This window comes from Tachypleus tridentatus, chromosome 8, assembly GCF_004210375.1.
Source record: "Tachypleus tridentatus isolate NWPU-2018 chromosome 8, ASM421037v1, whole genome shotgun sequence".
In the NCBI taxonomy this organism is placed as follows: domain Eukaryota; kingdom Metazoa; phylum Arthropoda; class Merostomata; order Xiphosura; family Limulidae; genus Tachypleus; species Tachypleus tridentatus.
Genome location: NC_134832.1, coordinates 31,804,198 through 31,828,119, shown reverse-complemented (window position 1 = coordinate 31,828,119; position 23,922 = coordinate 31,804,198). Strand labels below are relative to the sequence as shown.

Sequence of the window (23,922 nt, the reverse complement as noted above, 5' to 3'; positions counted from 1 at the left end):
GCTTCATTCTGTGGTTTTTGTGTTTATTTCTGTTACTATGGTAAAACGTTTCTTGTCCCACGGGCACAACATGTATTTCCGGTGCCCATTTCTTATTCGACATGGCAGCCTACAGTAGATACAGGAAACGAAGTTGTATTCAATGGAACGTTTTTAATCATATTAATTATTATTTCGTTTATTAAAAGTTTACTGAAGTTAATTAACGGTTTACTCGTCAAAATATATTAATACAGATGTATTTCATCAATTTTGTTGTGATTATGTAATCAATATTGAACAATAAGAGTTACGTATTACTATCAGTGATAAGCCTAAAAATAGTTACTAAGTAATAGTAAAACGTTAAAAGGTAAAATAGTAAGTTAACTGTCATCGTTAAAGCACAGTAAAATCAGATCGTAAAGAATCAAAGTTACAAGGAACAATATTGTACCAGAGATTGTGGTCAGGTATTGTATTTTATATTATTTATCGCAGAACAAAAGGCTTAAGGTTTAATAAGAAATGTATTATTTCTAGCTGCGTATATTAATAATACATTATACTGATATAGTTCTGTGTATAAATATGATTAACGTTAATCTGAATAATAGAACTTTTAAATCAAAAACTGTATGTAAAAGTATACAGTAAATAATGTGTGGGCATAATTGAAACCAGTTTAGTTCTCGACTGTCAAACAGGCCATGACTGGTAAATGTATTAATATTTAATGATTTATACAACGAGGTAAAAGTTTTGAATGTGATGCTGGAATCAGTTGTGATTATGTAGAGAGGGGGGTTGTTTGCTGGGGTTGAAGCTATCCTATTGTGTGTCTTAGTCTTTCCTGTACCTTCTCACAAAGTGAATAATAATTGCTGTTAAAGCTGGTTCACTTCATAATTACCACAGAAGGATGTTAGTGATTTACCACAGGATTTGGATCATTTCATAAGTTGGCTGAATAAATGAGAGATAGGATTTTACTATAAGGTAATGCATATGAAATATTACAATTTTAATTATAGGTATAATTTTGTTGAGAATATCTTTAACAGTGTTATGGAAGAAAAAAGACTAATGTTCTGATTGATCAGTCTCCTATGTCAGTAGTTTTCCACCTTTTTGAAACCATGGATTTCTTTTAGCATTACAATTTGTTTAATAGAACCCTTAACACGTTCATTACAAAAAATATTAAAATAGTGCTATATCAGTAATTACAGAGAAAGTATGTGTTTTTTAATGTAGGTATATACTCATATATGGTACAAAGCATGAAAAATTTCCTGAGCCAATTACATGAGCACACTTGCATGTAATGAGAAGTGTGCTCTCTCTGATAATAAAAATTTGTTGAACACCAGCTTGTACCTAATTTCACTCACTAATTTAAAATAATGCAGTGACATATGTTTTGTCATTATGAAAAATGATGCTTGTCAAGTACCCAGGGGTTCTGCAGAACCCCAGTTGAGAAGCAGTGCCTTAAGCCATCCAAGCAATATGCTGTTGCTATTGGTAAAGCAAATAGGAATTTTGATTGTATCTACAGAAATATTGAATACTGGTTTAAAGAACCTATAATTTCATTGTATAGGTTCATGATTAGGCTACATTTGGAATATTATATTTTGGACGTTTTACAAAAGAAAAGACATCGGATTGTTGGAAAAGATTCAGGGGGTTATGTTATTGGGGTGATACTTGTGATATTAAAGTTGTCTTAAAAGGACATGTTGAGAGCTCTGAAATTCACTTTGTTTGTGAAAACAGCTTGAGAACTGGAGGGGAGTATTCTTTTCATTATGTTGGAGGTAGCCTCTCTAACAAGAAACAACAAATATACCTAGAATATCACCCATCCATGATTAGTGTCTAAAAGTAGTTTTTCAGGGTCATTGATCCAAAATTTTGTGTTTCTGGCATTCCACTCACAAGTTAGTGGGATTACACTATATTTAGATCTAGCCTTCTCTCTTAAAGACATGAAGGAAGTGAACAGCAGACATCACCTTCTTAAATAAACCGTGATACCAACCACATGAAGGACACTGTATTTTGCCTAAGAATAAACCTGTATATAAGCTTCCAAAAACTGACATTCTTTAACATTTAATTCACCATTTACAACTGTACATTCTGTCTTCATAGAAATGAAATATGTTTTTTAAAGTTTGCCATTTCTTTAAGAAAATAAATTAAAGATGTGTGCATTTGTCTAACATACAGTCAACATCTGTTAACGACTCCAAATCATTTGGGTATCCTTCATTTCTACACTTTCCCAGCAAATCAGTGATTTGTTCAAAACAAGGAAATTAAAATTGCACAGAACATTGTAAGAGTGCCTCAATAAGAATTTGATACAGATCTGAGTTGTATCTGTTGCATTTAAAGAAACAACAACAATTAAATATTTTGCTGGTATTTGTAAGTATTCATGAAAAATATTTTATTTTGGCCTTGTTTTAACTACAATTATTTAAAAATATTTTTACCCTCACTGAGTGAAAGTGTATCTATCAGCAGAAAATACCTTTTGATTTCTCATCTCAAAACCATCTTCAGTAATAGTTCTTAGATCTAAACTACTAAGTAGGATACAACCCTTTTCATAACAATAATTCTTTTTGTACTTTTGCACTTTTTGTACTCCTAAGTTCAACCATAGTTATATTCTATGTAGCAATTAGTCTGTTGTTAAAGCAGAGTCCTCTTCCGGGTAACAAATATGAGATGTTACATACTCACTACTGACCCAGTGCTGTTTGCAGCAAGAAATCAGTACTTCTAAGTTACTCATTGAACATTGAATGATGTTTACTGAATGTTATAGCTCTTTAGACTGTCTGAGTTACAACTTACATATACTTAGCTTAAAGGCTAGTTTTATAAGGATTTATATTAATTAGGTCACAAGAAAATTGATTAAAATTACTAACATTTATATTTTTACAGTACTTCACTTTGTTATTTCAAAGGATGTCAACACACAGTTATCTCTTACCATAATTATTTTTTACCTTTCCTAAACTTTGAGGTGTTGCATGTGAAAGAAGAATTCACGAAATGGGAACATCATCAGAAGATGTTTTGTTGATGGTTAGCCACGTTCGTCATAAAAAGAATGATGGGACCCTGTATCTGATGGCCGAACGAATTGCGTGGATGCTAGATGGGAAGGACACGTTTACTGTCAGTCACATGTATGCTAACATTAAAAGTAAGTATGAAATTAGAATTTTGTTAAATATTTTTAAAGCACTCTTATAAGCTGTTAAAAATTAGCTAAAACAAATTTATTTGGGCTTTGATTTATCTAAATTTAAACTACTTTATTATTGTACTTCAATTTTTTTTTGTACATATACATAAATATTTTTATATGTATGTCTGTTATTGGTACTCAGCTTACCCTCACGTTTGAAAGTATAAAATTTCTCAGATACCAACGTTAGAATTAATGAAATCTTATTGTGTTGTCAGTATAAGAATTAAATTTGTTAGGCATGCCATTACATAAGTATTCAGCTAATTGTAACTTTTGTTTTTACACCAGTATTGGTTATGATGTTATTTTTCTAAACAGATTTATTAGGTAAAGACAGTGTTAAAACTAAATAAATAACATAAAAACAAAAAGAGAACTGTTTGTAGCTTATTTTTTAAATTTCTGAATCTATGTTTAATGAGTATTTTTTTTTTTTTAAACAAGTAAAAATTGAAAATTATTGGCTGTTTTTGCACATCATAGGTTTTATTTCTTGTCTTGGAGTAATCAAATTTTGTTTATGTTACATAACTATTTTCTTTCAAACTATGGTATAATGCTATTTTTAAACTATTAATATCATTTATATTTATCATAAGATGGTTAGTATTAGGCCTATTACATTTTCTAAACATAGCATTCTTAAGATGGTCCATATAGGGTTTATATTAAGAATGTAATGTTTAGAAAAAGTAATGGGCCAAACAGTAATGTCTTATAACAAATATAACAGTAATGTTTTCTACTTAAACAGTTTCAGGTAGTTTGTTGTACTTTATGTGTGAGAAAAGTTGTCAATGGTGATTTATTAATGGAGTTTTTCAGAAATGTAACTTTTTTCTCAGAATACAATACTAACACACTGTGTCTTTTAAGAGAATCCTTGTTTATACTGATATATTCAGACCAACCAGTGTTGTCAAATAGTTTAAAAAAATAATTGCAGGTTAAAAGGAATGTTTTTATAAGTAGTGATGTTTCATAGAAAACAGTACAATTATATATATATATATATGACGGTAGTTTGTAAGCAGGGAAGCTAATGAGAAGGTATAACTTTCTCATTTAACCATTCAGAACATGATGTTATACAACAGGTCATTTCATAGATGAAAATCATGAGTTTCTATTGGTTATAGGTAATATATAATTAAATGTAAGAGTGAACTATTCACGAACTATGAAAGAAGAGATGGGACAGGTGGGTGTGGCAGGAAGGGTCTGATTTTCTATTTGATAGTTTCGTAACCAAACAGAGTTCAAGATTATAATAAATGTAGTTTATCTAATAATGATGATTTTATAGTGAGGAATTTGAGTTTAATTTTGTACTTTTTCAAGAGGTAGTGGATAAAATAGGGATGATGACATGCTAAGAGAAAATGTCACACTGGAGGAAATTCAGGGTTTTTTTAAATATTGCCTTGTAGAATTAAGAACTTAAAACTTATGTACCATTAAAATATGGATAATCAGCTACAATTTTATGCTATTCTAATTATTATAACATAAACAAAAACTAGTTCAATAAAATTATTTGAATATATGACACTAACTAAAACTTTGTGTCATAGTAAAGGATCCCTGGGGCAATAGGACTAAGTTTTTATTTATGGCCATAGCTGCAATTTATAGAAGGGTTATATTGTTAAGAAAAAACATTAATTCAGAAATGTTTACCTACCTTTCTCCACAACAAAGAGCTATTACTTTGTGCCACTGAGAAGAAGAGAATTTAAATGCCCAAAGCCTACCTGTGTTTCTGTGGACTATGCCAGCCTGTGATGTTAGATTGTAACCATCCACCAATAAGGTGACACATCCTCCATGTGTGGTAATACCCATAGACACTGGCCCAGTATGGTCAGATGGTTAAGGCACTAGCCTCGTAATCCAAGTGTTGTGGGCTCAAATCCCAGTCATTCAGTTAGTTTTATTACTGCCATTGTACACCAGGTGGTTGGTTTCCTTGTTATCTCAAATCCATGATTTCCTGGTTCTGTTACTTCAGCTGAACATGCTCCACCTTTTGATGGCTTTAGTAGGTTGTTTCCATGCTTACTTTTGTTTCTGAATTCCACTTCCCAACAAGAATTGGATAATCCTACCTTCAGCTTTTAATGCTTTTATTACACAGATACATTTCGTTTGTTTGCTGCTGTATCTTGTACCACCCTGTTGCAGGTCAGTCACTTGAATATCTTTTTTAAGTTTGATGCTTTTGATATATTTTTCTTCCTTTTAATCTATATATTTTCAAATTTTTCATTGGGCTTTGACCCTTCACCTTATTTTAGGAGTTTTACATTGTGGTCCTTTCAACTTTAATGGGGAGAGTTTCACATATTTATTTTGGTTTCATTGTTTCTTTATTGCTTTCCAGTTAACTAAGTTTTCTCTGTTTCAGAGATATATTTTGTTGAAATGCCTTACATTCTGATATGTGCCTTTTCCTCATCTCTCAGGGACCTCTGTGTTGCACCAACTTCTTCATAATGAAGTTTCTTTGATAAAAATATATATGTAAAAACAGTTGGTATGGGTAGAGAAAGCTCTATGTAGAGGAATAAACAATGTTTCGACCTTCTTCAGTCATTGTCAGTTTCTTTGAGGCTGTTTCTTGCACTTTTTAATCTTTTGCTGAAGTAGTTCAGTAGTAGTTATTTCTGTTTGCTTTGGTTTCTTTACTTTTTCTTTTGGATTAGGGACTCCACGATGTTTTTTTGTTCTCTCCAGCCTTATGTTTGACCACTCCCCTTTTTCTAGTCCTCTTTATTCTATCAGACACTTCCCTCTCTGAAGGGTGGTTATTGCAGGTGTTAGAGGCAACTTGTTTCTAACACTCAGTTTCATTCTAATGGGAGTTTGGCTATTCCACTTTGTACATCTGTTGACTCCCTTTGCCACATACTTCTGGTTTACATTTGTGTTTTTCTGGGGATTTTCCTGTCATCTCATTCTACCTCATCAGATTTAAATGCCATGTTTCTTTGAGGCTGTTTCTTGCACTTTGTAATCTTTTGCTGAAGTAGTTTAGCGGTAGTCAATTGTGGGAAAGACAGGAGGTTGACAAACTTTTACAGATCTGTACTAATTGAACCAACTTTGGTTGTGGAACTCCCAGTTTAGTATGAATTTTTTTTTTCTCATTCTGAGAGGGGTACTCCCCTATAATATGGATGATTAAATGCTCTCTCTACACCCTGATTTATTTGCCCATCTTTCATTTCATTTAATTCATCTACATTGATTAACTACTCTATTAACAACTGTTTCCTTGAAGTTGGAGATGGCCCCATGTGCCATGTCAAGTTTGGTTGATTTAGATGTTGCATTGTTTAGGCCTATTGTTTGACTAATTTAGAAGAATGGCATTGGTGCTTTGTACCTACCCAGTTTCTGTGAAACTATACATACAAATGTTTATTATTATTCCAAAACTGTTAAGTTCATCTCCATGAAATTTGGAAGGTTTTTATTAAGTATTACAAATACTTTGTGCACAAAAAAATGTTAATAGTGTTTTTGATAAAGATTTGTCTGTGAATTTACTGAATCATTCTGAGTACAAATGATTTTCTTGTCAAAAATAATAATACTTTTGTTTCATCTTACAGTTTTCATATTTCATTTGCATAACCTCTAATACTGCCTAATTGAATATCAATCTTTTTGTTTTCAGTAAAATTTTATCTGCTATTTTCTGTACCTGAATACTAGCTGTAGTAAGATCAGTAGGCTGTGGTAAAATAAAAAGCTGAAAAATATGAAATAAATCTGAAGTACCATTTTATAATTTCTAAGTTGATTGCATGTTGTAAAAGAAAAATACACTTGATTTATTTCTACAGCCCAAGCTAATAAACTTTTCAGATTTGGGTTAATTTAGCTTTATTACTTTATGCCACACATAGTCTTAGAGAATGTTGGAAGCCAATTATCACAGTCATATCTTATGTCAACAGACAATCATGTTATAAGTAATGTTCGAATTATAAATGCATCATGCATGTGACAGGACATTAAATATCAAGAGATAGTAATTAATTTGTTTTACTCATTTACGTTGTCTTACATGACATCATAAGTTTCTAATTTTTACATTTCAGTTATCATTTTTATGACAATAATTAAAAAAAAATATGTACAACAAAATAGGGAATTTAGAACATAATCTGGACTTAGGCAGTTCACAATGGAAAAAATAAAGCATTGTAGACTTACTTTTTATAGTGAGTTGGTCCAAGATATTATTTTTATTTCAAATATACAAATGAGAACAAAAAATATTATCACACATTAAAAAAATTGAATGGACTAAAATAATTATGATTAAACTTGCATTCTGACTAAACTATAGGTAAATTTGAAAAACATTTTATTAGCTGGCTGAACTAAACACACAAAGAAAAACAATGAAGTTAAGGCTAAATATTTGCTAATCTGGTACTAGATGAACTAGCCTCATAACAAATCATATAAAGTAGAATCTGCTCTTTCCATTGATTATAAGTAATCTAATAGTAAATGTCAGAGAGGATTATTGACATTTTTTGAAAGATGGGATGAGCAAGGCATGTGACTTTATTGTATATATATATCAATAAAGCAAGAAGTTTAGAGGCTGTAAGTTTGCATTACGGCTTGGGAACATCTAAAGTATAAGTGTGTAACTGACAGCACACTCAGAAGATCCTATAAGGAACATAACTCATTGTGTAAATTTGCACTTAACAACAAACAAACAATCTTGATGTCAACCCTGTATCTTCCTTGGATATCATTTTTTAACTTTGTGTGATAGGCAGGCTTAGTCTTCTTCATATTTTGAAATATGGGACTTTTGATTCCAAGATTATCTTCTTTTCCTTATTTTCCAGTGCAACAGAATTTATATCTTGTAGGCTTTGTGTTTGTGGTATAGCTTTGGATGTAGGCTCAGTTTCAAGAATCTTGTCTCTGGAAGAGCATTTGTTTTATCAGTGACTTTGAGATGTTGGCTGCTCACCATGTGGCCTTTTTTCTTTTTGATTTAAACACCTTTATAATTTTTCCATCTGCTTACATGGAAGCACTCACTTTTGAGACCTCTATCCCCCTAGCTATAGATTTTTATTTTGGACACAAAACCATGCTTTGTTGTTTTAATCTGTCATGTTTAGGAAGTTTCAATTTTGGCAATGGAACAACTACCTTGTTTAAACTAGATACCTTGAATAGTCTTGTTTCTCCCTCTTATGATGTTTTCAATGTATTTGCTTCTTCTTGAGGAGTCCTTTCTTTGCTGCCTTTCTTTGTCACACCTGGCTTCCACTATTTTGTTCTCCAGTTTCGGGTCCACCAATGGCACAGCAGTATGTCTACAGACTCAGACTGCTAGAAACTGGGTTTTGATACCCATGGTGAGCAAAGCACAGATAGCCCATTATATATCTTTGTGCATAATTCCAAATAATCAAGTCCAGATCTGGATTCTTCAGCTCTGGCATGAGTGGTATGAGCAAATTGGCCAGTCACTTTTTTTTTTTACTTCTCTTTGTATCCTTCTCATAGTTCATATCACTGATAATGGAATCCTTTTGTACATGACTTTCTGTCTGTTCTTCATTCATTCTGTTTTTTTCTCTGGTACTTATAGATCTCGTCAGAACCTTTTACATCATTCATTCTTTTCATCTGGTTCCTCTTCTGAACTGGAATCCCTATTTGGCTCTCCCATTCAAACCATTTGTATCATACTCCCTGTGCCATCTTTCTTTTAGATTATATTTTCTTCTCTTGTTCACTTGTGGAGACAATTGCTTTGCACATTTCTGTCAGTCTTACCACTGGAACAATCTCATATTATTTCCTGACCCTTCCTCCAATCAACCTCCTATTTATCATTCCTATTTAGTCTGAACATCTCTTAAGTGTTTTCCTCTAAACAGTACCCCCTTCCATTTCTTTTGATGTTGCCACAGTCCTAAGGTCAATATGAAGAGAACTCCTGTGGGTTGGTGTAATTCTTATGGTATGGTATGTAATGAATGCTGCCCTTGATTGCTCAAAAGGCTTTTTTCTTGAAGTGTAGTAAAAGTTGCCCCTGTCACTAAGAATCAGACCATTTCCAGTGGTTAGGCCAGACAGTTGAGTTTTGTGTTTTCCTGGGGTTGTGGGTTTAGAATGACTCCTTCCTGCATCTGGTCATTCTAGTAGGTATTTCACCATTACAGTATAACCTTACTTCTACTGCAGCCATATTACACAAAAATGCTCTGCTAACTGTCTGGGGAGATATTTTGGTCAGTTGAACTGTCATTCATACTGTTCACCTGTGCAACAGAAGGTTCTTTTCACAGTACATATAGCCCTACCACTTTCACTGGGCAAAAGATATTCTGTGTATGACAAGGATGTAGTGTCTTATCAATTGATACCTTCATAGGCTACCTCCCTTCAAATGAGTAACACACTCCATGAGTTTTCCCTTTCTGATGCTTGGTTACAGATAAGAATTCATCTTTTAAATTTCTATGCACATATCAGCCCCTCCACCATCTTATCAATGTGTGATTCTAGTTTTTTGTTGCACAGAAAGGTTAGTAAATGTTTCTGAAGTTAAAATTTTCCTCACTTGAAAAATTATTTCACTTATATACTCATCTCTCTGCAGAACCTTCCTCTTTATGTCAAATGTATATATATATTTTTTTTTGCCTTGCCAATAATGAGTCTTTGTTCAAATGCTAGTACTTAGGGGAATTACTGTACATGGAGGATGTGTCATTCTCCTATTAGTGGAGGGATATAATCTAATGATGATTACATCATAGGTTGGTGTAGTCTGCATTAATACATATAGTGGTGAGAGTTTTGTTAAAGACTTGTGACATGCACAGAAATCTTCCTGGCAGTGGTACAAGATAACAGTTCTTTGTTGTGAAGTGAGGTAAGTACCTGTCTGAAATACACATGTGAGTATAGAAAATGTTAACTTTCAGTGTACAATCCAAAAAAAGCCAAGCATTTGTGTTTAAACTCTTTGAACTTTGTTGGTTTTGAGATTTTTGTTGTTATACATTATTGATAGTAAAATTTAATACTGGAATTTATGAACTTAACCAGTGTACTAACACAGGTGTAAATATCATATTATGACTGTCATATGTTTTATATTTTAATTTAAGTGCAGAAGGTATCACCTGAAGGAAAGCAAAAAATTCAACTACAAGTAGTATTACATAGTGGCGATGCTACTACCTTTCATTTTGTCAATCCCATGGGAATTGAAGTCCAACTAAAAGACAGGAATGACGTGAAGGAGCTGCTTCAACAACTACTGCCCAAATTCAAACGTAAAATTAATAAAGAATTGGAAGAGAAGAACAGGTATGTCAGAACTGTGGTGGTAGGATTGGTGCATGGCTTGGTTATTTTTGAAAGCTTTAAATTTCTAAATGACCATTAAAGGTTTTGAAAACATTAAATAGCAACACCTCTTAGTTCTAATAACCTTGAAATAGCACCTGTATAACTGAAATATTTATGCATGTGTGAATGCATGGGAAGCTTTTCAAAATTTAGGAATAAATATGGTAGTCTGGATGGTTTCATTCTGTAAGGGAGGAGTTGGTGTAGATAGTGTTTTGCATTGCATTTGAAAGATAAAGGTATTTGGGGAATGGTTTTGTCATCTCTTAGAGCTTTGTCTCAAACAGGAGTGTTTATTTGTTAGTGTTTTATATTTATTAGGGGGCATGGGAGCAGTATCATCAAGTTTTAATACTTGTTCCCTCTATCCAGATTTTGAAAGCACTACTAGATCTATTGTCTCTTACTAGAAAAGTTGATCAGTTTGTCATCTTTGATAAGGCCATTTGGTTCAAACTGTCTTGCTGTGGAATAGCTTTAACCTCACAGTCATTGAGACACTCAGCATAACCATCAACTTCATTCAGAACTCTTTGTATCTAACCTCTTTAATGAGTAGTTTAGGCAGGTCATATAACTGTAGAGTAGTAAAAGTGATTCTGATTGGTTGTACGTTTGATAAATTTGTGCACTCAATTACAAGATATCACAACTAAAAATGTTTCACATGCAAGTTATGAGTTTTCTCTCTAATTCAAAATTAAACTGGCTTGGTGAAGGTGTGTTACACATTTATTTTTTATTTCATACTATCATTAATAGAAAAAGAAAAAAATGCACTGGAATCACGAGGATAAAGTAACCATTCCACTTAATTGATATACTATTTAGTATATTGTACAAGCTGAGAAACAGTTTTGTTTTTGGTGGACTTATTATTGTTCGTACTTTCATTGAACTCTGAAAAGACGAAAAGGACATTTTTTATGACATTTGCATACATGATTGTTCAGTGTAAATGTTTATTGTTCTTTTAACATGGGATCTGTTCCTCAGCCAAAGGGGAAGTAATGTTTTATGATGTAAGAGCAATGAACAAGAAACTCCAATAATTGCTTCTTGGAGGTGGTGTATAAACTGTTTAAAAGTGTTAATCTATTGTATTCAAATATGCAAGCTATATGTTGATAAGTTATTTTAGTAGAGAGTTATGAGCAGTCAAAAAGACACCTACAAGGTTCTCGAGTAATTGCCTTACTTTACCAACAATGGTCACACACACAAATTATTTCTTTTTATTATTATTATCAAACAAATTATGTGGCCATTTTTCAGTATTTGTTTGAAGTTGGAGACTTTGTTCATAATCTTCTGATCTGATAAATAACTGTCACTACTATCACTATTGTCCCTCAGTGCCAAGCCTACATGTGAGTGCTGCCACAGCATATTCAGATTTGATTGATGAATTTGCCTCAACAACTGCCATCACAAAGTGCATCATAATTGTATTCACAGAAGCTGCACAGGTTGCAAGTAGAACATTTCAGAACCTTGCACATGCAGGTAATTAAGAGAATAATGGTGGGTTGATGACAATCCAAAGAGAAGTAAAGTTCCAGTCACAATCAGTAGCTATCTGCTGAAGATTTGCCTGATTTTAGTCTGAAAACAGATGCAACAAGAGGCAAAGAAGAAGACTTGTGTAGCTGACCCCTTAGTAACACAACAGTAAGTTATTAACAATGGAGTTTCTGCTAATGATGTAGCCAGTCATAACTTGGTCAGTTTTTGTCTGGTTTGAGTGTTGTATGCTACATCCTCTATAAGTTCTCCCAAAACCAGATAAACTTTCTACTTTTTGTGTCTTATCCTTTCTGCAGAAGTGCCTCTGGTTAAGGGAGAGATCCTGTGTTGAATAGAAAACATCAAAACTTCATTAAGGTACAAGGTTTGATATATGTTACAAATACTAATTCAAGTTACAAAAATTCAAATTCTTTCCTGATAATATTAGTTCTCATTGATTTCTCACATGTTAAAGAAAAAATACCTCATGAAAAGTGAAACATTTTCTGTAAATTATTAAGATACAAGAGTCAAAATAATTTGTTAATAGTTCTGCAGATTACCAAACATGAAATTCATGCTAATAGACATTAGTTCTCAACCAACATTCACATTGTGAAGAAAAATGCTTATATTGTTAAAACTACATTCAACCCTTCCTACATTGAATTTTTAGTCACATGTTTTGTTGACAAAATGAGGCTCAAATTCAACAAGGAAAGTCTTTCAGTATTTCAGATGCAAGATTGTAATTAATTTTAATTGTAAAAGTATAAAATTTAATACTGTATTTTTGTGAAAGATTTTTATTTGTGCAAAATTATGTATTTCACAGAACAGAATACCTTCATATCAGATTCTCTACTTATGTATTTTATAACTGTTGAATTACATCTATAATATTATAGTTTAACAGGAATAATAAATTGTAGTATAGTTTGACCACATTGTAACATGCATATCCATTTACTTGACATCCTAACATCTTACTGCTCTTTGCAGCATTAAAGGAGTTAGTACTTTATATTTTGTCCATTATTCATAGATATTTTTTATGTTTATGATTACAATAAAGCTTTATTTGTGAGGAATTTTTTTGGTATTCAGCTTTTATAGAAAAGCGTAGTTTTGTAAATTGAATTTTTTCTCTGTATGGTGGCTTATAAATTATAATTTTTTTAAATATTAAATTATTTTGAACAGTACTGAATAGATTTTATTTAAATATAAATGAGGTGAAATGTGCGATTAAATCATGGTGTTGATGGACTGAATTTTTACCATATGTTTGTTTTTCATTCACATGTGTATATAATAATTTTTTACTAGTTATATACTTTAAATACCAAAGGCTCTGAATAATGTATACATTTTATTTTATTAGAATTTATTCTGTGTCATATGGTTTTAAAGGGTTTAGAGAAGGGTTTATGTTTTTTCCTTTTCAAAATATTTAACATATTTGAATTGTAACTATAGTGCTTCATCTTGAAGAAATTATTGAAGTTTTTCTTTTACACTGCCTATTAATAGTTTCTACATCACTGTACTTAATCCTTATAACCTACATTTGTGTGAATATGAATATGGTTTAATGTAGAATGCTACAAGAGGACCCCCAGCTTTTCCAGCTGTATAGAGATTTGGTTGTTAGTCAAGTCATTACTCCTGAGGAGTTCTGGGCCAACCATGCTGCTGTAAGTTTAAAAAAAAACTTGTATTCTGTGAGACTGATTAAAACTTTTACTTCAGAAAATAATGTCACATTATTAGCATAAGAACATACGCTAGCAACTGAATTTGTAATGTAATAAAAATAGTGTGTTTTATGGACATGGATACATAACTTCAGTTAATGTTCATCTTGAGACTTAATTTCAAAAAGAAAATATTTCTAGAAATTTCTTGGGAAAAAAATAAAAAATAGTTTTACCAAGGAAGACTTCAAACCCTGTGTATGATGTTCATATAAGAAAGTCTTCAAACCCTGTGTACGATGTTCATATAAGAAAGACTTCAAACCCTGTGTTCATATCCCATGGTTTGAAATATGAAAAGCCTTTCCTTGTTGAGCTTTCTCTTATGCTGTTAGCAGTTATAAGTTTCTGCATGCCCTTGATGTAATGCAGAGCATATGTCATCTTACCCAGAATTCTCTCTTCTCAACCTTCCACAAACTTAATGTGCATATGTTTGGAAAACATATGTGAGCTCTCTCATCATGGTTCAAGTTTATTCTGTACAGTCATTCTGCTGTTAAACTGATCACAAAGAATTCTAAAGTCATTGATAAATACTTCTGCAAATGTTTTTACCAAAAGTGGAAATTTTGGAACTTTATTTGAGGCCTTAACCTAGTAGTTTGCTTCTAGCATGCATGGAGGTTGCATGGTTGTATTGTCAGCCTATATTGATCAATGTATTCAGGCCATAAACTCTGTGTTGTCTACTGTTGTTCATGATTGATTTCATGTTGATGTGAATGCTGAATTGTGAAGATTATCCTTTTTTCATGATGATAAAAAAACAAATTTCCCAGTCATTTTTTACTTCATTGTATGAGAAGATAGATTTATCAGTCACCTCTTTTTCCAAAGAAGCTTTTGCTAGTCTGATATTTTTTTTCCTCTGGTATTTTCTTTCTTCATCCTTAAACTAATTTATGTAATGGTAATGTTTGGTGTATGTCATATTAGAATATTCATTTTTAAATCTTTGTTTTTCAGTTTCTCCTGATTTTTGTGTCATTGCTCATACTTTTAAAAATAAGCTAAATTCCAACAGTTTACTAATAAAGTCATCTTCATCTACTCATCTTACTTTTTGAGTTTACTGCTCTGATATAATTTTTTTGAGGATTGGCTCTTCCATGTAGTTTTCTGCTTTGACTCATAATTTTCTACCCTGTATGTTTGGATTTGACTAATTTTGATACTTTCATCTTCAATGATATTTACATAGCAGTTATTGTCATTATTCTGAGGCAGGTTTTATGCCACACAACATTTATTTTCCCTTGACACCTTGCCAATCATGGTTTGTTCAAGGCACCTGTCTTCCCTTTTTCCCCAGTATTCAGCTGATTTTGAAAGTTTTTTTCTCTGCATCACTAATCTCACATTTACTAGAAGAATCTGAAATCTACAAAATATGGATAAGTAGTAATATCCAGGTGTTGATATGTTAAAGAAAAAATACCTCATGAAAAGTGAAACATTAACTTAGTTTTTCTGTCAGCCTGATTTTGCATTAGTATGGGTGCAAAATTTTTGGTTTCTCGGTTTTCATCTTGGAGCTACAGCAGTCACACACACACACAAACTTACCCTATTAGTATTGTCATTGTCTTAGGGATATTAAGCCCATCCTCATGTCTGTCTGGGTCTTTCAATTATTCTTGGGTACCCAGTAACTTTGATAGTCTCTTCAAGTGAAGACAAAGGGGGGCCTCAGCCCCAAGAGCTTGTTCACTTATTAGTTATTAAGTAGTAAAAGTACCTGGCTTTCCTCAGGTTATTAGGTTGATAGTGTGTGCATTCTGAACCCATTTTAGTGTAAAAGTATAACTTATATACTTTTATTGCTAAGCATATTACATATTACAAATTGTTATTTAAGAAACCACTCTTGTTCTATACGGACTTTCCTGAGCTTGCCTCTCATAGATATGCAAATGCACAGTCATATGGATAAATAATAATACCTAGGTATATACCCTCAGGGTCTACTTAATATGTGTGCCAAACTTTAGGTTTCTAGGTTCTTTCCAGCTGTCATAGTCACACACATAGACACACCTTTTTATTATTGTAGATTACTAGCTCCATCCTATGAGAACATTTGATTGCAGGTACAGGACAGTTCATTGTCCTCTGACCCTGCATACTTATTACACTACCATTTGTGATTATATATGAGAAGATACATTGTTTTGCAGGTATTTATTTATTGCCTCCCCCATTTTATATGCTACTTAAATGTTTTCTATGATAGTGAGTACCCTTCTGAAAAAAATGCTTTGCTTTATAAATATCTCATAAATACAATCCATTTCTTTTTACTAAACCTCATTTTCATCACATTTTCCACTTTATGTGGTTTAGAATGTTGTGGTATTTTTAGGTAAAACCAATTTTTCAACATGAAATGGATAGGCAGACCCACTAATATTGGATTTGATCATTAAATATGGAAAATGGTCTGTAATTGATAACTACTGAATTTTAAGATGCATGTGAAGTAAACAGATTGAACAGATTCAAATGACAATGTAAACAACTTTTATTTAGGTAAAACATAGAAAAATAGTTCTCATGCCTGCATAGACAAGTGAATGATTGTCTCTACTGTATTATTGAATAGCATGCCAGCTTTAGATTTGTCAAGATAAAAGCTGTTGACTTGTGACAATGAAAGTTAAGTAAAACTGAACAAAGAAATGGGCTGGATTTTGAGAAGTCTCTCATATTCTTTTTTCAGTGGATGGCTTTGTCTTTTGAACTCTGTTCCATGATAGCTGTTTCCAGCTGTCAGGTTTAGTTGATGTGATAGTTTGGCTAGCAACATAAATTCTAGTTCATCTGAGGCTCAAGGTTAAACACTAAAATATTCTTGTGGACAGAAGACATTATCTAAAATAAAGAATAAAGGTTAAAAGTGGCTAAAAATATAATGTTAGACACCCTGAAACATTGCCATGACAGTGCAAAAACCAAATAATCAATAATTTGGAATAATTCTGCATTACTGTAGAACTTTGGAGAATAAGGTATGCCTACATGCCATACTGTTATCTTACTATCAGTTATCCCAGTGTTTGGTGGTCCTTATAACTTTCTCCTGTTCTCTCCTCCATATCATTACAGGAATTCTGGCTGTCAGTATTTTAAAAGACAAATCTTCTGATTTGAATTTTACATTTTTATAAATAAAATAAATTTTAAACAGCTAACTTACCTCTGAAACACATTTCCACAGCCAGGACCACATCTGAGAAATTTGGATTATGGAGGGAAAGCAGAGCTTTTGCATGCTTTTGGAAGTTGAAAGAATAGAGAACTCTTGTTAACTTGATGTATGATCTGTATTGTGTCATAGACATTTAAAACCTTAAGTCATATAATTGATGACATCATGAAAGCAACTTAAAAAGGAAAGGCATTTCGTATTTCATTAGCATATGTTTGGAATTAACCTAATTTTAAAAATATGAAATTTAGGCAAACAATCAAGACATCAGTAAATTTGTCCAACTTTCACAAATATTTTTACTTGTTCCAATGTATCACACTTCTACAGGACTAAAATTAGTTTAAAACACTCAAACTTGACAATACCTTAGCAGATCTTGTATGTTAATTACTAAAAGATACATTTTGAAAGATGAATCATTTATTTTCAAGTGTAATTTCAATCTTTTACAACTGGTAAAGACCTCAATGGACTTTACATGTTTATAGAAATTCTTAGTAGGGAAAGAAATATTTTACTTGTAAGAATGTGCACAATAAATATATGTGTATTTAAGTATTCTCTCTTCCTTTTAGCAAAGAAAAGCTACTGTTAAACAGACTGTAAAGCAGAATGTTGGAGTTTCAGCTGCTTTTCTTGCCGATATTAAACCTCAAACAGATGGATGTAATGGTCTTAAGTACAATATTACAGCAGATATTATCGAATCAATATTCCGAACATATCCAGCTGGTAAATATGCAAAAGTTATATTTACTTATAACTCATATAAAATCATATAAAATGATTGTATTTTTTCCATCCTACAAGTTTTAAAAATTGAAAGCTTTCTTGTTACTTTTTGTTTTGTTACTAAGGGATATATGTTTTACAAATAAACATAAGCAAAAAACTATAGTTTTAACAGTATTTATCTGATAGTTTATTTGCTTTTTCTGCAATACTTAGTCCTTTCCCTACCCAAGAAAGAGTTGTGACTAAGTGCTACTGCCAAAAATATTTTTGTGCATGTCACAAGTCTTGAATGAACCTCTTACCACGACACATACTTATCTGTATTGTGTTGTAATCTTTGTTAGACTATAGCCCTTAACCAGTTGGAGGATGACACATCTTCATGAGCACTAATGTGTGAACAAAAGCTCATACTTTTGTCTTCAGATTTGTTAAAATTTGTATACTGGTTTTTGGAATTGCATGGCTTTGGCATTGCTTTTGTTTTTAGTAAATTTCAGTTAAACCTTATTGTCTTACTCATCTTGTTTGTAGTAAAGTTTTTTTACTGTTAATTCAACTTACTACTACTTTCCAGAAAGAAAAACATTTTGTGAATCATTTTGGCAATGAATCTCCAGATCCACATCTCTTTTATCTCCCTAGGCACTGACACTTTACTTCTGGAACCCACTCCTGCCGTAGGTACAATGATAGTTAACAGTGTTCCAGCCATTGTGCAAAAGGAGGTTGGTCTATTCTACCTTCTCCATGTTCTTTGATCACATATTTTTGTTGCTTCAGCTGAGCCTAACTTGTCTTTTGATGATTTACTTATCTATCCCCAGATGTTTTGGCCTGGCGTGGCTAGGTGGTTAAGAGACCTGACTTGAACTCTGAGGGTTGCGGGTTCAAATCCTAGACCCACCAAACATGCTTACTCCTTTCAGCCGTGGGAGTATTATAATGTGACAGTCAATCCAACTATTCGTTGGTAAAAGAGTAGCCCAAAAGTTTGTGGTGGCTGGTAATGACTAGCTGCCTTCACTCTTGTCTTACATTGCTAAATTAGTGATGATTAGCACAGATAGCACAAAATTCAAACCAAACCCAGATGTATTTTGGCTAGTATTGGGCTATCTTTGTTTCATGATCTTTCTCCTACTAACATATTTTTTTTGCTCTCCTGATATTGATGTTCATACTGATACTATTTCATTTCAGCTTCTCAGTGACTCCTACTTTTTCTGTGGCCTATGATCAAGATTCTGCTTTCCTTGAATCTCTTTTACATCTTGAAGCTTTGACTTCTGCTGCTTTTTTTCTTATTCATTCTTAATCTGCTTGTCTTTGTCTTACTTTTACTCAGTACCTATGCTATGTGTGTACACATCACTTTTTCTCAAAGGCTCCCCATTACAACCCCAAGAACTTCAATGGGGACATTTGTTCTGATTGCTAAATCACTTTTGTTTCTTTTTTCTTCTGCAGTATCTCATTTGACCAATTTCTTTGTTCGGGGAATTTATTTGGTTAGAATGCCTGTCTGTCTGTTTATCTTAGTCATATCTCAAAGACCTCTGTCTAGCTCTCTTCCTTTGAGATGAGATCTTTGTTGATGTTCTACACTTTAGAAGCATGAACTGAGGTTGTTTATCAGTTGTCTTCTCTGATGACTGGATTTCCAAACTTCATGGTCAAGAGACCTCCAACATATTTCTCAGCTTCATATGTCTCAATGGGTTGCACCTCTCCTGTTTCTTGTCTTGTTTCTTACCGAGATCCCCCTCTTGTTGACTTGCTTTTGGATACAATCTCATCTCCAGCTTAGTGGGAGCTCAATTTTTCCTTTTTTTTTATCTTGTGAACTCTCTTTACAGCTGATCTTTGCATTATACTTTCTTCTTTTATAGCAATCAGCCTTTTCTTTTATCCTTCTATGATTGTCTTTCGATTCCCCTTAGATCCTATCTGCCTAGTGGAGCCTGTATTTTCTCTATGGATTATGAATATCATGGAACAGGTTCTTAATCTCTATTAGCATTTTTAATGCTCCTTTTTGCCCCCTGTTATAGGTCTCTTTATCATTCCTTAGATCAAGATGGAGAGTTTTCTTAACTTGCAGCTGGTGTTTTTTCCCATTCTTTGAATGACCAAATCTGATGTTTGGAAGGATCTTCTCCCACTCCAATTTATCTAATCTCTCATTGCTTTCTCTAATGTATCCATTATAATTGGATTTTTCATTAATGTGTTCTACCCTTGGGTTATCCATGGCCTCATATATTTTAATTTGGGTTGTGAGAGTATTAATATGGTGAATACGTTCATTAAGTCTCCATTTCTAGTACTATATGAACAATTGGTTTCTTCTTCCTATGTCCTTTTAGGTTGGCTATTCAAGTTATACAAGTTTACCTGGGAGAGTTTTTCAACTTGGGTGTTAAGTGGGCCCAGTCACATACCTTCTTTAAAGTTTTTAGACATAAAATTTATTGTTACAAAAATTCTTATGCTTTCTAATCTTTGTGTATGAGAAATTCTATTTCTTTGGGAACTCTGGCTTTGTTCAAGTTCTTTATTCCTGTTCAATGTGCTCCTATGAATCCTCTTGAGTGGAACCTGTCTAATCAATAGAATGTGCCCAGATATTCCCTATTGTCTCTAGTATCTTTCCCTTCATTGTTGTGGTCTTGATTGATCCCACATGAACACTGGGCAGCTCTTCCCCCACGTTGCCTGGATCTGCAACTGATCACCAAAGCCTCATTTTATGAGGTGGGAAGGAGCAGTTCTGGACATTTACACCCTATCCAAGGTTTCCAGAGATGCAGTCCCTTCATATCAATGTCCTGAAACTGTTGTCTGTTTATTGAACTTGTTATTTTCAGTCTCATCTCTGAGGTCATCTGATGATAATCCATTTAGACAAGTATACTCTATTGTCTTACATCAAACAATAGGGAAACATTTGAACTTTAAATCTCTGTTTTCTGGCTGTCTAATTTCTGAATCATTCTCTTTCTTTATGCCTATTCTACATTCATCTTCTTCCAAGATTTCTGATATCATTCACAACACATTATAATTGCTTCTCTGTGGCTGGCATAGTGATGGATTCCATTCCTGTAACATTTGACATGTAAGTACATTTTATGACAGCCTCAGTTGTCCTTCTGTCATAGTGTTGTTACAAAATCAATGTTAATATATACATATACACAAGAGACAACATAAACCACTAAGTGTCCATCAATGCCACACAGGGGTATTTCTTTTTTCAAAAAATCTGCATCGTGCAGTAAAGTATAGAAAGTGCTAAGCTCATCTGTGTCTGCTCCACGCAAGATAGTTGAGAAGGGTTAATTAACTTGTTATATCCTTTGACTGTACTTCACGAGGAAAACATGTGTAGTACAAGCCACTTTATCACACGATAAGCCAAGCCATTTCAGGTGTTTTGTCAGTTGGTTGGGTCATATGCTCTCCTCAGGTCTGTGATATTTTCTCTCTGCTTATGATTACTCTGGTAAGTATTTGTCCAATATGGAATGGCCTAACTTATTGCTCTATTCACACTATGCACACTTAGTCTGCCAACCACCTATAAAATAATGGCTAGTTGAGTAATCTTAGTCCACCCATATGCACATCTTTTTACCACCATCTCTTTTTTTGACAATAGCTTTGTAATTTCTTTATCTGCACTTACTCTTCCACCATATTCTTAATACAAGATTCTAGCTCTTTGTTGCAGAGAGAGATAAGTAAAGGTTTTTAAAGTTAACTTTTTCTTATCTGAAAATGTATTTCACAATATAACTCTCTTCTGTATAACTCCTCACTTCTGATGCATATATATTTTCCCTTATGAAGAGCAAGCCTTTGTTAACTGCTATTATTTTATGAGGAGGTATAGCCTCTGTTGGTGGAGGGCTATAGTCTAATGTTAATTACATCATAGGTTGACACAATACATGTTAGTACATTTAGGGATAGGAGCATTTTTTGAGGCTTATGCCACAAGCAAAAACCTCCATAACAATGGCATGAGGTAACAGGTCTTTGTTGTGCAGTGTGGTGAATAACTATCTGAAATACATTTTCAGGAAAGGAAAAATGTTAATTAAAATTCAGAAAGTTGAATATTTACTAACTATGGATGGTTACTTTGAAATGTCCAAAAAGTTAATTGAATAATTTTAAGACTAAAGTTCAGAAGGATTAATTAAATTGATGTACCCAACACATCCAACATTTTTTTAGTTAAAAGAAAACACCTAGAAAATGTCCCTCACAAACTGTCAGAAAGTGAGTTTTGGACAAGATTCTTCCAATCTCACTACTTTCACAGAGACCGACTAAATACGGGATCTAAAGACCTGTTTTCAGAATGCACCAAAAATGATGAACAAGGTGAGTTGGCTTATGATTAAAAATTGAATAATATAGTACTTGCTTACTTTGTATATAAAATTGATCTTACCTTCCATATGTGATCAGTTTTTTTTCATTTGTCAAGAACTTTGAAGTCACATATTATATCAAATTTCTCTGTAAGTTATTGAATTTATGTTTAATATTGTGTCAGTTTCTTTTCTTGTCTGGAACAAATGCAGGTCAAATGGACAGCAAATCCCTGTTTCTGTGTGTTGTTTGTAGAGAAGGTATTGGAAAACTTTACAAAAGCAGCTCAGGTTGATGCTATTTTTAAAGTGACAATTAAACTAGGAAGTCTATGGCCCATTTCAGTTTAGTTTGTTTTCTTCTTAAGCCACCTGTGAAAGAAAGAATATTTAAAGAGTTATTATGGACCAGCTTTCATAAACTAGGGACATGAACTTTATGTAAGTTAGTTCTCTATGATGTAACTCAGTTGTGTATATAGCAATTACCTGTTGCAGACACACAAGCATAAAGGACAATGTTTTCTATAAAAGTCATTTTCAATTAGGTTGTTCCTTCCCATTACATCCTTGTTTGGTTGTTCATGATGAACACCCCACCTAAATTATCTCTATCAGAATATTTCTCTTCCTGGATTTTGTACTGTGCATTGTTTTACTTTTATTTCTTTATTTATTATTGTTTTACTTTATTTAAATCCAAGATTTTTTTATTTAAAGAAACTTTATATTTTTTTATAAAACAGCTTGTTGTGTATACAATTCTTTAATTCAAAGTATAACTTATAAAACTGTAAAAATGTATATCGTTTTTTCAAACTGTACATTAATTTGGCATTTAGAATTTCAAATATTATATTTCTAGTTTTTATCTCATAATATATAGTGGTTTCTAGATAGACAGCAAATGAGTACTTGCTGTATATTTTAAGAGCTTAAATTGTAAGATGAAAATGTTGGCAAGAAATATGTTCCAGACACAACTTTTAGTTGTAATTAATGTTAAAAAAAAAGATCTGATTATTCATTATTTCAAGTGATTCTAAAAAGGAATGGAGAAACACATCATTTCTCATTTCAAACAGCGATAGAAATTAATACAGTTATATATTTTTGATAACATAATTTTTTGGAACAACTTTGGACCTATTGGCTTCTCTCAGCTGTCACATCCTCTAAACTAAACTGTTATAAAATTAAAATCAGCCTTTTTCATTCATATAGTAATCGAGCTTTCTCTTAAGCTCACTTAAATTTACTGCCTTTACAACACACCTAGTCAATTTATTCCATTCTGTTAGAAAAATAAAACTGTCTTAGCTGAAGATAACTTACCAAAACTTACATTTGTGTCCCCAGTTGTACTGTTCTCAGTGTTAAGTGTGAAAAAGGATGATGCTTCAACATTATTAATTCCCTTTACAATTTTAAACATCTCAGTCAGATGCCTGCTGACTCTTTTTTTTTACAAGATGAAATAATTTGAGATATCTTAACTTCTCGTCATATAATAACTCTCAATCCCAGGCCCCATTCTAGTAACCCTCCTCTGAACCATTTATAATAATTCAATGGGCTTCTTAAAGTAAAGATCCCAAGACTGAATACAATACTTCAAGAGTGGCCCAACCAGTGACCTATACAGTTAAA

The 23,922-nt window shown here is 32.7% G+C and overlaps 1 protein-coding gene across 2 annotated transcripts in view; it reads left to right on the top strand.

Annotated features, from left to right (window-relative positions):
• The window catches only part of LOC143222106 (general transcription factor IIH subunit 1-like), a 39,003-nt gene that overhangs the window by 133 nt on the left and 14,948 nt on the right, over positions 1-23,922 (top strand). Inside the window, exons 1-6 of one of the 2 annotated variants that reach the window (XM_076448056.1) lie at positions 58-452; positions 3,029-3,211; positions 10,429-10,630; positions 13,782-13,878; positions 17,728-17,884; positions 22,133-22,282. In XM_076448056.1, the coding sequence (XP_076304171.1) occupies positions 3,058-3,211; positions 10,429-10,630; positions 13,782-13,878; positions 17,728-17,884; positions 22,133-22,282 (760 nt within the window). In that variant the 5' untranslated portion in view covers positions 58-452; positions 3,029-3,057. Of the gene's footprint in view, positions 1-57; positions 453-3,028; positions 3,212-10,428; positions 10,631-13,781; positions 13,879-17,727; positions 17,885-22,132; positions 22,283-23,922 lie in introns of those variants that run through there. The other variant, XM_076448054.1, reaches the window with a different exon arrangement.